At 37.6% G+C, this 14,341-nt stretch overlaps 2 protein-coding genes across 2 annotated transcripts; one reads left to right on the forward strand and one right to left on the reverse strand.

The window, feature by feature from the left end:
- Positions 1 to 1,233: 1,233 nt before the first annotated feature.
- On the forward strand, positions 1,234 to 4,876 carry LOC137707665 (EIN3-binding F-box protein 1). The gene is made up of 2 exons (XM_068446577.2): positions 1,234 to 1,620; positions 2,167 to 4,876. The coding sequence occupies exons 1-2, from the start codon at positions 1,596 to 1,598 to the stop codon at positions 4,083 to 4,085; spliced, it is 1,944 nt and encodes a 647-aa protein (XP_068302678.1). The 5' UTR covers positions 1,234 to 1,595; the 3' UTR covers positions 4,086 to 4,876.
- A 3,518-nt stretch (positions 4,877 to 8,394) lies between these two features.
- Positions 8,395 to 12,995, reverse strand: LOC137741804 (CBL-interacting serine/threonine-protein kinase 24). Its single transcript, XM_068481524.2, has 14 exons — positions 12,295 to 12,995; positions 12,029 to 12,091; positions 11,802 to 11,873; positions 11,585 to 11,692; positions 11,400 to 11,474; positions 11,200 to 11,253; positions 10,913 to 11,038; positions 10,448 to 10,537; positions 10,036 to 10,158; positions 9,687 to 9,806; positions 9,454 to 9,570; positions 9,193 to 9,249; positions 9,014 to 9,088; positions 8,395 to 8,793 (listed from the first exon to the last, which is right to left on the reverse strand). Exons 1-14 carry the CDS (start codon positions 12,454 to 12,456, stop codon positions 8,698 to 8,700), a joined length of 1,338 nt encoding a protein of 445 aa, XP_068337625.1. The 5' UTR covers positions 12,457 to 12,995; the 3' UTR covers positions 8,395 to 8,697.
- Positions 12,996 to 14,341: the final 1,346 nt, after the last annotated feature.

Here is a 14,341-nt window from a genome sequence, read left to right on the forward strand (position 1 = left end):
TGTAGATAATATCGTTTGTTAAAAAAAAATCGTTTGACAACTAATTTAATCACATTATTATGCGCGTGCGAAAAACCTTTTTTATAACCGACATTACACGTATATGAAGATGTTTTGAACGTGCTTAAAAATAGAGAAAATAATATTTAATGAACAAATTATAGAATCGCATTATTGCTAGCCTATTATGAGGTACTAATTATAAAAAATAAAAATAAAATTGTACAAAAAAAATTTAATTATTAAAAAACACTGTTAAAATGATGAAAATACCCTTACCACATTTGATGTATTATTTTGGATTGCTTTTGAAGTTTTTTGTTTGAGGGGCATTTTTGTTCAATTATTTTTGCTGAAGCTTGTGACACCAAAAAACACTATTTATTGGGCTTGTTGGCTTTATATATACAAGCTTTCATGCACACGTTCAGGCGCTTGCAAAAAACATTTTTTGAATCATGGCATAGTACGCGCGACTTACACGTTTTAAATATATTTATAGGCGTAAATTGACAAAAGGAAAGTCAAATATTTGAAGTAAATGAATAATCTTAGATCATGCTAGAAGAAACCCCTCATAAACCAATTAAAGCAGCTGAATCCACATAATAAAATCGGTCTCTATTGAATTTATATTAAGAATAGAGAAAATAATATTTAATAAACAACTGATTGAAAGACATTATTGATTGCCCATTGTGAGGATAAACCCACCCCCTTAGTGTAGATAATATCGTTTGTTCAAAAAAAAAAAAAAACAACCATTTGACAACTAATTTAATCACATTATTATCCGCGTGCAAAATATTTATTTTATAACCGGCATCACACGCCTCTTAAAATGTTTTAAACGTGTTTAAAAATCAAGAAAATAATATTTAATGAACAACTGATTAAATCACATTATTGCTAGCTTATGTGAGGTACTAAATATTTAAAAAAAAAAGTACAAAAAAAATTAATTATTAAAAAACATTGTAAAATGACAAAAATACCTATGTCACATTTGATGTTTTATTTTGGATTGCTTTTGAAGTTTTTTATTTAAGGGGTATTTTTATTTAATTATTTTTTATGAAGCCTGTGACACTAAGAAGAGAAGATACGGAGGGAAAAAATTTGAGGAAAAACATCGAAAATAAAAATGTCATAAAACAAAAAAGGAAAAAAAATAAAAAAATAAAAGGAATGCCGGTTTCCGGTTTGGAGGTATTGGGCTGGGGGGAAGTGGTTAGAACAGGGGGTGACTGGTATTGAGGAAGGATACAATGCACGTAGCAGAATCAGATGTATGAGAGGAGAGAGAAGGAGAGAGAAAGAGAGAAGGTGAGAGCGACACCTCCGTACTTCCCTTTTCCCCATATAATCTTCTCCCAATGACACATATATACCCAGACTCCCCCACACCTTCCCACATTTCAATTTCAACACGCTCTTCCTCTTCCTCCTTCTCCACCTCCATTTTTTTCCCTACTTGCTAGGGTTCTTCCCCAAATGCTCCGTGCCCTCATCGCTCTAATCTCAACGCTTTTCGTCTTCGACTTGTTTGCTTTTGAAATCTCTGGATTCTCGTGGATTGTTACGAGCCCGCGACCATGCCTGCCCTCGTTAATTCTAGTGGTGAGTCTCTGTTTTTTTTTCTTTTCTTTTTGCTTTTAATTATGTGGGATTTTGATCTAGTTTTGGTGAATTTTGGTCAGTTGCTTTTATGGGTTTTGTTAATCTTGGTTTAGTTTAAATGGGTTGGTGTTAAAGTTGTAAACTTTGTATCCAATTCGTATTGATCTGTATGTTCTATAGCTTTAATCTTTTGGTCCCTTGGTGGTTGAAGAATGCTTAGATTTAATGGCTGGTTGAATTTTCAAATGTCTTAAAGTTGTTGAAGATCTTATGTAGTGTGCTTTGGATGTTTGTTATGTTCAGAAATCTCATACCTTTATGAGTTTTTAGGGGAAAAAATTAGCTGAGAAATCCCAATCAGGAGTATTGTAGATTCAATAGGATTGTATAGTAAGTTACATTGAATGGTAATCCTTACAAATTAAATTCAATAGGAAAGCCTGTAATTTTGTTAAGACTTAAGATTTGGCATGAAGAATTTCTGGTTTTGAACGAATTTGTGGATACTTGTAGCTGAATTTAGTTTTTGTTTTTGGGTTTTTCCAGGTGACGATGATTTCTACCCTGGGGGTTCTTTTTACTCAAATCCCATGGATTTGGGTTGCCTGTTGTCAATGGGCTCCCATGTGGATGTGTATTGCCCTCCTAGCAAGCGGGCGCGCATCAGTTCCCAATACGCCTCTGGAAGGAGCGATTTTGAACAAGTTAAGAATCCGTCAATCAACGTTCTTCCCGATGAATGCCTCTTTGAGATTTTCAGGCGCCTCAAGGGTGGTAAAGAGAGGAGCTCTTGTGCATCCGTCTCTAAGAAGTGGCTTATGCTCTTAAGCAGTATCCGGAAGGTTGATCTATGCAAGAGCCCTGTTGTCGACAATTCCGATGACGCTGAAATGATCACTGGTGATGAAGATCAAGAACAGGAAAATGATGGTTTCCTCACAAGGTGCTTGGAAGGGAAGAAAGCAACGGATATTAGAATTGCTGCTATTGCTGTTGGAACCAGTAGCCGTGGAGGACTAGGAAAGCTATCGATCCGAGGTAGCAACTCATTCCGTGGAGTTACCAACCTTGGCCTCTCGGCAGTTGCTCAGGGATGCCCTTCTCTCAAGTCTCTTTCATTGTGGAACATCTCTTCCGTTGGTGACGAAGGCCTGATTGAGATTGCTAAAGGATGCCCTTTGTTGGAGAAGCTTGATCTTTGCCAGTGCCCTTCAATTTCCAACAAGGGTTTGATTGCAATCGCAGAGAACTGCCCAAATTTAAATTCTTTGAATATCGAATCGTGTTCAAGGATTGGGAACGAGGGCTTGCAAGCTATTGGAAAGTCTTGCTCCAAGTTGCAGTCCGTATCTGTCAGGGACTGCGTTCTTGTTGGCGATCATGGAGTATCTAGTCTGTTATCATCAGCTTCTTCCGTGCTGATGAAGTTAAAGCTTCAGGCTTTGAACATCACGGATTTCTCTCTTGCCGTGATTGGACATTATGGAAACGCTGTTACCAATTTAGTTCTCAGTGGTCTCCAGAATGTTAGCGAGAAAGGTTTTTGGGTCATGGGTAATGCTCAAGCTTTGCAGAATCTGGTTTCATTGACAATCACATCATGCCGGGGAACAACAGATGTCAGTCTTGAAGCCATTGGCAAGGGATGCACAAGTTTGAAGCAGATGTGTCTTCGCAAGTGTTGCTTTGTATCCGACAACGGGCTGGTAGCTTTTGCCAAAGCTGCAGGATCACTTGAGAGCCTGCAACTGGAGGAGTGTAACAGGGTGACACAATCGGGAATAATTTCTGCCCTCACAAACTGCGGAGAAAAGCTGAGATCTCTCACCTTAGTGAAGTGCATGGGAATCAAGGATGTAAGTTTAGCAGTACCTATGACCTCTAGTTGCAGATCACTTCGATCCTTGTCCATCCGAAACTGCCCTGGGTTCGGTAGTGCTAGCCTGGCCATGGTAGGAAGGTTGTGCCCTCAGCTACATAATATAGACTTGAGTGGTCTATATGGAATGACAGATGCAGGGATTCTCTCACTTCTCGAGAGCTTGGAGGAAGGGCTTGTCAAAGTGAATCTTAACGGATGCTTGAATTTGACGGATAAAGTTGTTGTGTCGTTGGTTAGTCTGCATGGGGAAACCCTAGAGGTACTGAATCTTGATGGGTGCAGGAAGATTACTGATGCAAGCTTGGTGACAATCGCAAACAACTGCTTGTTTCTTCGTGAGCTAGATGTGTCGAAGTGTGCAATCACTGACTCTGGCCTTGCTGCCCTTTCTTCCGCAGAGCAGATCAACTTGCAAGTCCTTTCCATTTCTAGCTGTTCCGAAATCTCACACAAAAGCCTCCCTTCCCTGAAAAAATTGGGCCAGACCTTGATGGGGTTGAATCTCCAACATTGTACTGCTATCAGCAACAGATCAATTGAGCTGCTTGTGGACAGCTTGTGGAGATGTGATATCTTGGCCTAATGAGGAACAGAACAATACGCCTATATAGCGAAGGAGAGAAGCAGATATGAAGTAGGGGTAAGATCAAGAAATCAATGGAATTCGGGTTACATTCGGCAGTTCTTAGATGTTAAGCTCACACGGTCAGTCCACACGCGTATCCACGTTCTGCATACATAATTTTTGGTCCATTGGTAGTGGCCTTGCCGGTAGATAAGCGGCTTGGTTGTTTTCCAGGGGGACTTTGGCAGATAATCATCATTTTTTTGCAGGCTTTCTCAAACGGGAAAGCCTGTTTCCGCTGTTTAGCCTCCCATCAATGGGAGGTTGCCTCTCTTCACCGCCATGGTTCCCCTAGAATACAGTCCACCAACCGCTGATATAAGGTGTTTCCACTTGCGTTCGGTCCTCTTTTTGTTCCGCTGGATGGTTTACGTGGTGTTTTTAGCTTCGTCCCTCATTCCTTAGTCGGCGTGTTTGATTAAGCTTTACATATTTTCAGTCTGATGGGAGTCTGTTGTCTGAGATCTTAGTTTTCGTTTGTGTTTATGTTTACGGGCTTGCACATGTTTACGGGACTAGTTTTCCCTTTTCATGCGCATATGTAGTGTTTCGATGCTTTGTGCGGTTCAAGGGATGGGGTTTCTCCTGCGTTTTGGGCTTCGTTGGTGGCAGCGACTCCTGTCGTTCTGCCATGGCAACCTTGTTTTAGGGTTGTTATTTTTCCCAACCAAGTCGTAGTTTTGCAGGTTTCTCCATGTTTATGAATTGTACTCTGCACCTACTAGTAATGTAATTAGCTTTTTCCTCTATTTATGTGGGATGCATTTCTCTTATATACACGTGATTGATGATTCTCTCTCTTGGATCTTATGTCCTCACCACTAAGTTATGAAAATTGAAAACCAAAAACAAAAACTGAGGCTTATGGTTTTGGTTTTGGTTTTGGTTTTGGAAAAGAATGGTGATAGTAAGTAACTCATAGAGAAATGACTTGGTTTTGGTTTTGTATTTCTTTTTTTTTCTCGTCTCTATCCGTGGTTCCACACGATTGAGAGAGGCAGCATGCGGCAATGGTACACAGATTCTCATAAGCGTACACGGGTGGTGCACCTGCCTTAATTTTTTTTTTTTTTTTTTAAACAAATGATATTATCTACGATAAAGAGGAGGGGGTTGGTTTAGCGTCACGAAGAGGAGGAAGTTGGTTTAGCATTACAACGGACTAGCAATAATGTGATTCAATTTCGCAATCGAACTTAAGGTTTTTCACTTAAAAGGAACATCACTAGACTATAATACTAAATGACGGTGCACCTGCCTTAATTAATTTGCCTAGTAGACATCGAAATGAATGTCATTTTATACACAGATGGCTTGTTGTATCTTTTTTTGGATAAGGATTCTCTCTTCTTTTTCTTCCTTCCCTTCTCTCTCCCTGTTTGCACGCTCAAGATTTCATCTTTATAGAGAGAAAAGAAAAAGAAAGAAAAAAAAAATGTAAGAGGAGAGGGAAGAGAGAAAAAAGAGGAAACAGAATCTCCATCCATCTTTTTTTTTTCTCGTCTCCGTCCGCAGTTCCACCCGATCGAGAGAGAGGCAACATGCAACATCTGTACTTACGATTCTCTTAGGGTAAACGAACGGCGCATGTGCTCTGGTTAGTTGACCGAATTCACTTTTAAATGAATGACACTTCATGAGATTTTAGAGGGCAACAGTTGGAAACTTGGAGGTGGTGGTGGTGGTGGTATCTCCTTTGTTGTTTACAATGAAGACATGGTGGTGAGGTGAGGTGGTAGAAATGTCAGAGTGATGCAACTGGTGACTGAGTAGTGGTTGAGCTACCCAAGGTAGTGAAAGCAAGCAAAGCAGCCATCTTTTCTGGTCTGGTGAAAGAACGGCATATGGCTACAGTGTTGATTCTTTTATCATCTGAATGACTCTTTGTCCTTATGTATCTCTAAGCGAAACTTGGGTAAAAATGTCCAACTAGCGCAATTAGATGGGATCAGGTGCGGTCGAATGAGATTAAAATATATTCGTGCTAAAAGAAACTTTAGTAGGGCTATTTAACTAACGCAATCGAATTGAATGAAATCACGTGTGGTTGATAAGATTGGAACATAAAATAATCTCATGCTTTTATAAGATACGTTTAAACGCGTGATTTGTGGTAGGGGGATTGATAGCCCACTATTGCTGCGTCCTCTCAGCATGTGGTTCTTCTGAAGCCTCAGATGTTGAGCAGTTAGACTGTCTCTGTGCACAGAATCTTCCCTGTTTCTAGACAAAGAAAATTATTAGAATTCCACTCATGCCATTCTTAATCTTATAAGAAAACACAGGGATTGATGAGGCCTTTTGAGCAAATTGTTGTTTCTCTTTCGCCCTCACTAAAATAAAAATTTATAGTATGGTCGATGTCGTCTATAAAGTACACCAGAGCATACTAAAAGATCGTCGTTTATCACAAAAAAAAGAAATTAAAAAAATAGTTCTTTTCTTTTTTATGGCACACCACTGCAAAATGTAAGTTTATCTGTGCAACTCCTGGAAGCATGAGCATGAGCTCTTCACTTTTGAGTTGGTACACAGTTCCTCATCAATCAATGTGATCATGGTGATTGGCATGGCAATTAATGCAAAGTTTACAACTTAAGAAAACTTGGTAACACCCTGTGTAGAAAATGCTTTTAGGTTTTAAAACCTACTATCTTCCAACTCTCTGCGGAGTTGTATATCTTTAGCTACTTTCCATTCACATGGGGTCAAGATTTAGCAGAGAAATTTCAGCGGGATTGCTGACATGTCATATTTTACACTAGTAGAATTAATATGGGGTCGAATATATTCATGTTCTTGCTAGAGTTGTCTTACAAATAATGTAGTCAGACTGTTCTACTGAAATTTTTTACGAAATTGAAGTTCATATATGTTATTTAACAGAGAAGAAAGCAAATGGGGATACGGGGTTTGCATGATGAAAAGGTGGAGGGGCAATTGTACACCAATAATTTGTAAAAGAAGGCAAGGAAAAGTCAATTTAGGCAGAAAAACTTGTAACTTCAGTCATTCACACTGAAACCTAAAGTCAGATAAACTGCCAGTTTGCTCCAGAAAAAAAGCTTAAAAAACAATATCATCCTTCCATCAAAACTCAGAAGATGCATTGCTTCAGCCAGTGATCAAAGTCACACTCATAAACCATAGCTGCTGCTTCTTTTCCTTTTCCATTGATGGCTTCTTTAAGAAAATGCCCAAATGGGTTAAGGATCACAGTCATTATCTTGTTTCTCACATTCTTTCCTTCCATTTCAGGTAACCGAAACGAACCCATTTAAGTCGAGACATCACTCTGTTAAAAAAGAATTGTTATTAGCACTCCAAATTAGTTGTCGTGGACTCCTTCTCCATCATGACAATTCTTTTGGTGTGTGAATAACTGTTCCTCCTGAATATGTATCTTGGTTCTTCTAATTATTTTCTCCCTTGAAATGTAGCTGAGTCAATGTTGAAGAGAGATGGTGATCAACGGTTAAAAAATCAAATGAAGACGGTGCTGGGATCGAGGCCGCCGCAATGTGTGAACAAATGCATGAGTTGCAGGCCTTGTACGGCCACTCTGGTTGCTTCTTCACACCACAAGAGCAGTAATCTCAAGGCAACAACTTATCAAGGAGATGAGAGCTATTATCTCCTCTCATGGAAATGCAGATGCGGGAACAAGTTGTTCCATCCTTGAATATATTAGATTTTAGTTTAATGTAACGATGTTTCTACAAGCAGCTTGTAGCTTAAGTGATTAAGAGCATTTACTTGTGTCAGAGATCGTGCGGTCTTCTGACTCGATTCCACCTTCGCCAGATATAGTTTGTATTCTAAAAAATCAAGTTTCAAGGAGTCCCTGCTTCCTATGTACTCAAGCAGCTATGATGTTGATACAAAGACTTATGAGCTCTGGAGTCCTTCCATGGATTGCTCTTTAATATTGAGGCAGGGAAGCCCTTTGGATTGTTGCTGCTTTCATTGTGATTACTTGAAAACATTCATTTGCACAGAATTTTGGGTTGGATTTCCATTAAAATCATTACAATATAACTCGACGAGATTCTTTGAGTCTCGTCGGTGTATATAATCATATGTTTGTGGCTCTCATCAATACCCATATAGCAACATAACTCAACAGATGAAACTTTGAGAAATTCTCGGGTGCCACGAGTTGTATATAAACATATGATGTGATGAGAAATAAAAACGTAGTTACACATATACATTTAGTGATAGGACATACTTTCTAAAGTGAAAATGTCGATGCAAGAGAGAATACTTGTTGAAAACATTAAGAAACTGCTGTAATGGTGGACAAAATGAACAATCTTCACGATTTATACATTCTGCGAATCATGTTCGGCGGATAATAAATACATGGCGATATCTCTCAACGGAAATCAGCTACATTTTTCTTCTTCATGTTTTTAGGGTTAATAATATCGAAACGACAAACTTACAGAACAAAATTACAAGCAAATACAACATGTGAAGGACACGCTAGCTTCAGAACATGTCGCTAGAGAAATAGCCTTCCTTTGTTGGTCTGCTCACTGATTTGATTCACACCCAAGGAAATGGATCAGCAAGCCCTTGTTCTAAGAAGATTCGAACTATCCTTACCCTCTTTTGGGTTCCAAATAATATCTTTTAATTTGGCACAGAAATTCTTGTAAAACTGCAAAACGAACCGTAAAGAATCACAGGAAAGATAAATTAACTGATGCGAGTATGCAATCTTCAAAGAAATATTGTACAAGGAGAAACAAAATACGAATCACGGAATGCTTTTTTGAGTACTTGAGACTCGTCAAACGATCACATAGTGTAGCAGCCAAGTATGACAGGCAAACAACAACGAACTAGAATTGAATTTATGGCATCCACTAGAAGCTAACCTTATGATATTCAAGAGTATCTCCGGCGGCCTTTCGAACATCTACCATGAAAAGGGATGGTCCAACTTCATAAACCTATATGCAAAAGATAACGATCAAGTTAAATAGTAGTTGTACTGAATCCAGTCCTCCTTTGGGAACATAATTACAGTGGTTATGCTGACAATCTTAAAGATTACCTCGAGGACAACTGCAAATTGTCCCGTCCTATTTGCTGATATTCCTTCAAGTCTTGTCTGCGGTGCAAAAATTCAAACACGAAATTAAATGTGATGTTAAATAAAAGGTGAAAAAGGAACCAAAAGATTTTCAGGTAGCATCATCCAGAGTACACACTAGTTTCCAATACAAAGTACTAGGGTAACCCAACCAATCATACTCAAACCTCAACTAAGAACACTAGTCAATGTTGGACATCTGAAGCCGAGGTGCAATAATACCTTGTAATTGCGCGTATGGACCTTGAGACTCATTGATTCTGCAACAGCTTCTACATTTGAAATTATAATTTGAGCTGGTTTGCGGGAAACAAATCGGGTTTGCCGATTTACATAATCCTGCAAAAGGTAAGAGCTTTATAAGTTTTAACAAAATAATAAGTTAAGGGCTGGCCAATAATTGGGCAAGGGAGTAAATGTGTGGCAGCACAAGTGCTGAAAGTATACAACCATACCTGTCTTCGGTCAAACAATGCGGATAGATTTAGCCCTTGGGATAGGGTAATCATCTCGAACGCATTCATTAACAAAGGACCACCATCCTTAATTTCTGACCGCTCCGCTATATATTGATCCTGTGACATAATACCAATAGTGTAGAAATACTTTCTTCTTTAGTTATGAAATAGACTTTGAAATGCATAAACTATGCCAATTAAATACGTCTCTGCAGACATTAGGTTATCACTAGTTTACCGCATCCTACTAATCTGTACTTCACCATAACGTAAATCACAAAACTTTACAACTATGCATTAGAAGATTTCTTAAAAAGTGTATAACACAAAAGAAACATTAACCAACCTCAATATCCTCAAAGACTGCACGAACATCATCCAAGCTTACTTCCTCATCTTCTCTATATTTGACAGGAGCATAATTTTTCTTAAACCATGGATCATTTCTGATGACATCAATCCGAATTCGCTGCATTAACACATGAACCAGTTAAACAAAGTTAGGAAAATCCTTAACACTCCAAAAAATGTAGATTTTCTTTTTTCTTTTCTTTTCCTTTAACTGATTGTAGAAACCAGTTTTTTCGCTCGATTATAACGCATACGCTATCGCCGTATGGCTTCCAAAAAATTAGAATTAATTTTATTAATACTTGTATAATGATGCTGAATTTGATCAATAAAATATAGTGTGAAGTTAATCATATAGACCTTTAATCAATTGGCAAAAAAAAAAACTAACATCTGAATATACTCACAGTTTTAGGATTGGGATCAAGTATCTTATGTATCAATTTATTTGCCTTGGGAGAAAACCAATATGGACAGGAGAACTCTGCTGCAGTAATCTACAGACAAGACAACAAAAGAGTTAGAATCTCATACTCTCTAGCAATATCCACAGAGTCCATATAAAAAAAAAACATTGAAGGAATGACGGGAGGGACCAAATCCGCATTCCTAAGGGTCATAAAATTATAAATGTGTTCTGGATCCTATCTTGGTTGCATTGTTGATACTGTTATACAGCATTTTCAAGTATGTGAGTAGGCATGCAATAGGATAGTTACAACATACAAGACATCTCAAAGGCACAAAACAAAACAAAAATTAAGTTCCTGTGCAAAATGTTTGAAATAGTGAAGGAAACCATTGTGTTAGACATGAACATTCCAAACGTTGTATAACCATAATTCTTACTAAGTAGAACAATGTAAACATACTTTGCTATAGAGGTTATATAGATTTGTCTCATCAAATGGGAGGTATCCAGCCATCAGAACATACAGGATGACCCCACATGACCAAATATCAGCAGCAGCTCCATCATAACCCTGATCGCCGAGCACCTGTTGGGCATTGGTAACAAAACATATTTAGCATAAGATTTTGTTCTCTCCAGCTGACTTCTATAATTATTGTTTTTTTTGCACAAATTATGAATTGACAAGATAGCTATCTCATCAAGTGGAAGGTGTGAATACAGCAGTGAAGTTTCTAGAAATTTTACCTCAGGAGCAACATAGTTTGGGGTTCCACATGTGGTGCGAAGAAGACTGTCCCCCTGCTCAAGGATTAGGAAACACAGGAGCATTGGTCAGAGAGAGAGATGAGGAGAAAAGAAGAAAGGGTAAAGTACAAGAAAATCATACGCATAAAATTAAAATTCTCAAGTGTGATTGAATATTAACATAACAAGATCATCCTTACTTGCAGGGGCAATGCACTTAGTCCAAAATCAGAAACCTTCAAATTTCCATAAGCATCAAGGAGAAGATTTTCGGGCTGTAAATGTACATCACAAGGAAAAGAAAGAGAAACTATTAGAACCACAGCACTGTATAGAAGCCACAAAAGCAATTGGAAAATAGCGCCAACAGAATATTGGTTTGCACCTTCAGGTCTCTGTGGTACACACCCTTACTGTGACAGTGGGCAACTGCATCCACAAGCTGTTGAAAGTATTTCCTGGATTCATTTTCAGGAAGCTTTCCTTGGTGAACCTGTAGACAAAAATTTAATTGTTAAAATTTTCTAACATAACGACACGCCTATAGGAATGTAAGTGTACTGATTATAATGATGGTCCGAATCTTGAAGAAGTAGCCTTACAATTTTATCAAACAATTCTCCTCCAGTTACAAACTCGAGAATTATAAATATCTTTGCTCGACCAGCCAAAACCTAGAATTTCGAAGGGAGAAGGCATAGAGAAACAGGGCCAAATTAAAAAATGAACATCAGCGGAGATGCCAAGACGCAAATATAGCATACAAATTTCCAAATATTCACAGAAGTCCTCGGAAATGAGGCATTAATTCAGAATGGCATAACCATACCTCATGCAGCCTTACTATATTAGGATGCCTGACAATCTTCATTATTGATATCTCTCTTTTAATCTGAAACATGAATAGAAGTTAGCCTACTCCATAAACACAACGGTTTTTATAATATACACTAATCTAAAAAAACTATGAACTGCGGATATGGGGATTTGAAGTCGGGTGCATATGGAGAGCGCATCTGTTCTGTCCAATGTGGCTACGCTCACATCTGCAATCCCAGACACAATTATTTAAGGGAAGAGAAAAAGGTGAATCACCTGATCAACCATTCTGTGCTTGAGAATGGTGCTTTTGGCCAAAATCTTCATGGCCACGCTTTCGCCCGTCTCGCAGTTCCTCGCAAATTTAACCTTGGCGAATGTCCCTTCGCCAACCGTCCGCCCCACCTCATACTTCCCTACCTTTCTCGACTTGTTCATTGTCGTCTCTCTGATCTCATTTCCCACAAAAATCACAGAACCAAACTTTCCGATTCCCGGAAAATTCAAACTAACACGATCAAGCAACACAATTTCAGCTTCAATTTCTCCCAAGTTTTCAAAAATAACACCAAATTAGAAGAAAACTCGATCAACCCAAGTTCCAGTGCTCTTAATTAAGCATGAAAATCGAATCTTTTTCAATTAAATTCAATTAACACGTAACTGATGAACCATAAGACGTTGTTTGGGTGCTGAATGATCAGTGATGGATCATGGAGCATAAACAGAAATTGGGAAATTCAATTCGCGTGGCTGTGATTTGCGGCAATTAAAATTCACCACAAATTAATCGGGAGGTGGAGAACCGGAGTGATATAGCACATTCCGGCGAGGCAATTATCGGAGAACGAGAATATTGTCGTGGATAGACGCCGTCAGGCTTTCAGGTTCCTCCGAGTCCCGTGACTGTCGTCTTTGTTTTATGAATGTTGCAGATGACGTGACGTGTACGAAAGTTTTGTAATTCATGGCCCACCAAGTGTTGTGTGTGTGTATATATTATATATCACTTGTTTTGTAATATAATATTTTTTAGGAAATGTTATTGTCATTTTAAATTTCTTATTTTACATTTCAAACTTTCTATATTTAAAAACATAAAATTGAATCATCATTATTTGTCATTTGACGTGTCTCTTAGTTTGATCAATGTGAACTGAGTCAGACAGAAAGATGATGGTTTGGCGAAACTGGTTTCGTTTGAAAATATTTTTAAAATAAATCAAAGTGTTTTTAGGTTTCAAAGTACTAGAAGTGTTTTTTCAAAATTCATTTGCATTTTGATTAAAGATTGGTTATAAAGATATTTTCACTAGAAAAGTTTTCAGATATTTTAAAAGCATTTTCAAATAAGTTTTACTGTTGAACTTTGAGTGTGTTGTGTTCGAAGAACCTCCTCATCCAAGTATTCAATTAGGGTTGCTAGGAATTCTGCTATTTGTGTAAATCATTTTAATTGATGAATATTTTTTTGTTTAGCGTTTTGCTCGGCCTTTGAGCCTCCTTGTAACTCAAAAAAAGGAAATTATACATACAAAAAACATTTAATGAGATAAACGCATTATTTAACATGGCATAATACAATCCAAAAAATGAAAACATCGATTTTATTTTGTTTTATTTGTAGAAATGTTGAGCTGGATGTAATCGAACGAAGAATAACTTGGCTAGTTCCCAAAAAAGTCGTAACCTTTTTCGTTTTGTTCATAGAAAAAGTCGGCGCGTTTTAGTTTGGCTACTTGTTTGGGAGTAAACAATTTGTCAAATAATCCAAACAAACATATAACTTTAAAATGGAGGTGATAAAAGAAGCCACCGCGGAATGACTCAGCAGTTAGGACAAATTTCAAACTCGTATTTCACACTATTCGTTTTAAATTCGATTTTTAGTATTAGAATCACACAATGATGATTAAAGGAAAGCTAAAATGTCTCTATGAGTTTTTCTGATTCAAATAAAAAAAATAAAAAATAAACTGTCATGACTTCATCACCAGTTATTCTCTTAAAAAAAAAAAAAAAAAAAAAAAGTAATGGGGCTGACAAAGATGAGAAACTACTTGCCACATATGTAAAGTTATATTGATGTACACAGCTAAAGTATGTAGTTTGATTTTTCTTCTCAATCGAGATTATTTCAGTGTGTTTTTTTTTTTTTTTTTGTCAAACGATAGATTTTGTCAGATTAGATGTTAGATTAGCCACCATCAGGTTTTTAGATTATTTTTTTGTTTTGACTTCGTGAAATTATGTAAGTTAAGGTGAACAAGTAATTAGAAAGACTTGCATGCAGGTTTTTAATTGTTAATAAAATAAATAGCTT

The sequence above is a fragment of the Pyrus communis genome, chromosome 15 (assembly GCF_041283825.1).
Source record: "Pyrus communis isolate YQ-2024b chromosome 15, ASM4128382v1, whole genome shotgun sequence".
NCBI lineage: Eukaryota > Viridiplantae > Streptophyta > Magnoliopsida > Rosales > Rosaceae > Pyrus > Pyrus communis.

What these genes read in the sequence shown, in the direction of transcription:
- LOC137707665 (XM_068446577.2), top strand. Translation starts at nt 1,596, where the DNA reads ATGCCTGCCCTCGTTAATTCTAGTG. An exon ending in TGCCCTCGTTAATTCTAGTG is followed by an intron (nt 1,621 to 2,166) that starts GTGAGTCTCTGT and finishes GGGTTTTTCCAG; the next exon opens with GTGACGATGATTTCTACCCT.
- LOC137741804 (XM_068481524.2), bottom strand. Translation starts at nt 12,456, where the DNA reads ATGAACAAGTCGAGAAAGGTAGGGAAGTATGAGGTGGGGCGGACGGTT. An exon ending in AATTTGCAGTTGTCCTCGAG is followed by an intron (nt 9,089 to 9,192) that starts GTAATCTTTAAG and finishes TTTTGCATATAG; the next exon opens with GTTTATGAAGTTGGACCATC. An exon ending in ATACTCTTGAATATCATAAG is followed by an intron (nt 8,794 to 9,013) that starts GTTAGCTTCTAG and finishes TTCGTTTTGCAG; the next exon opens with TTTTACAAGAATTTCTGTGC.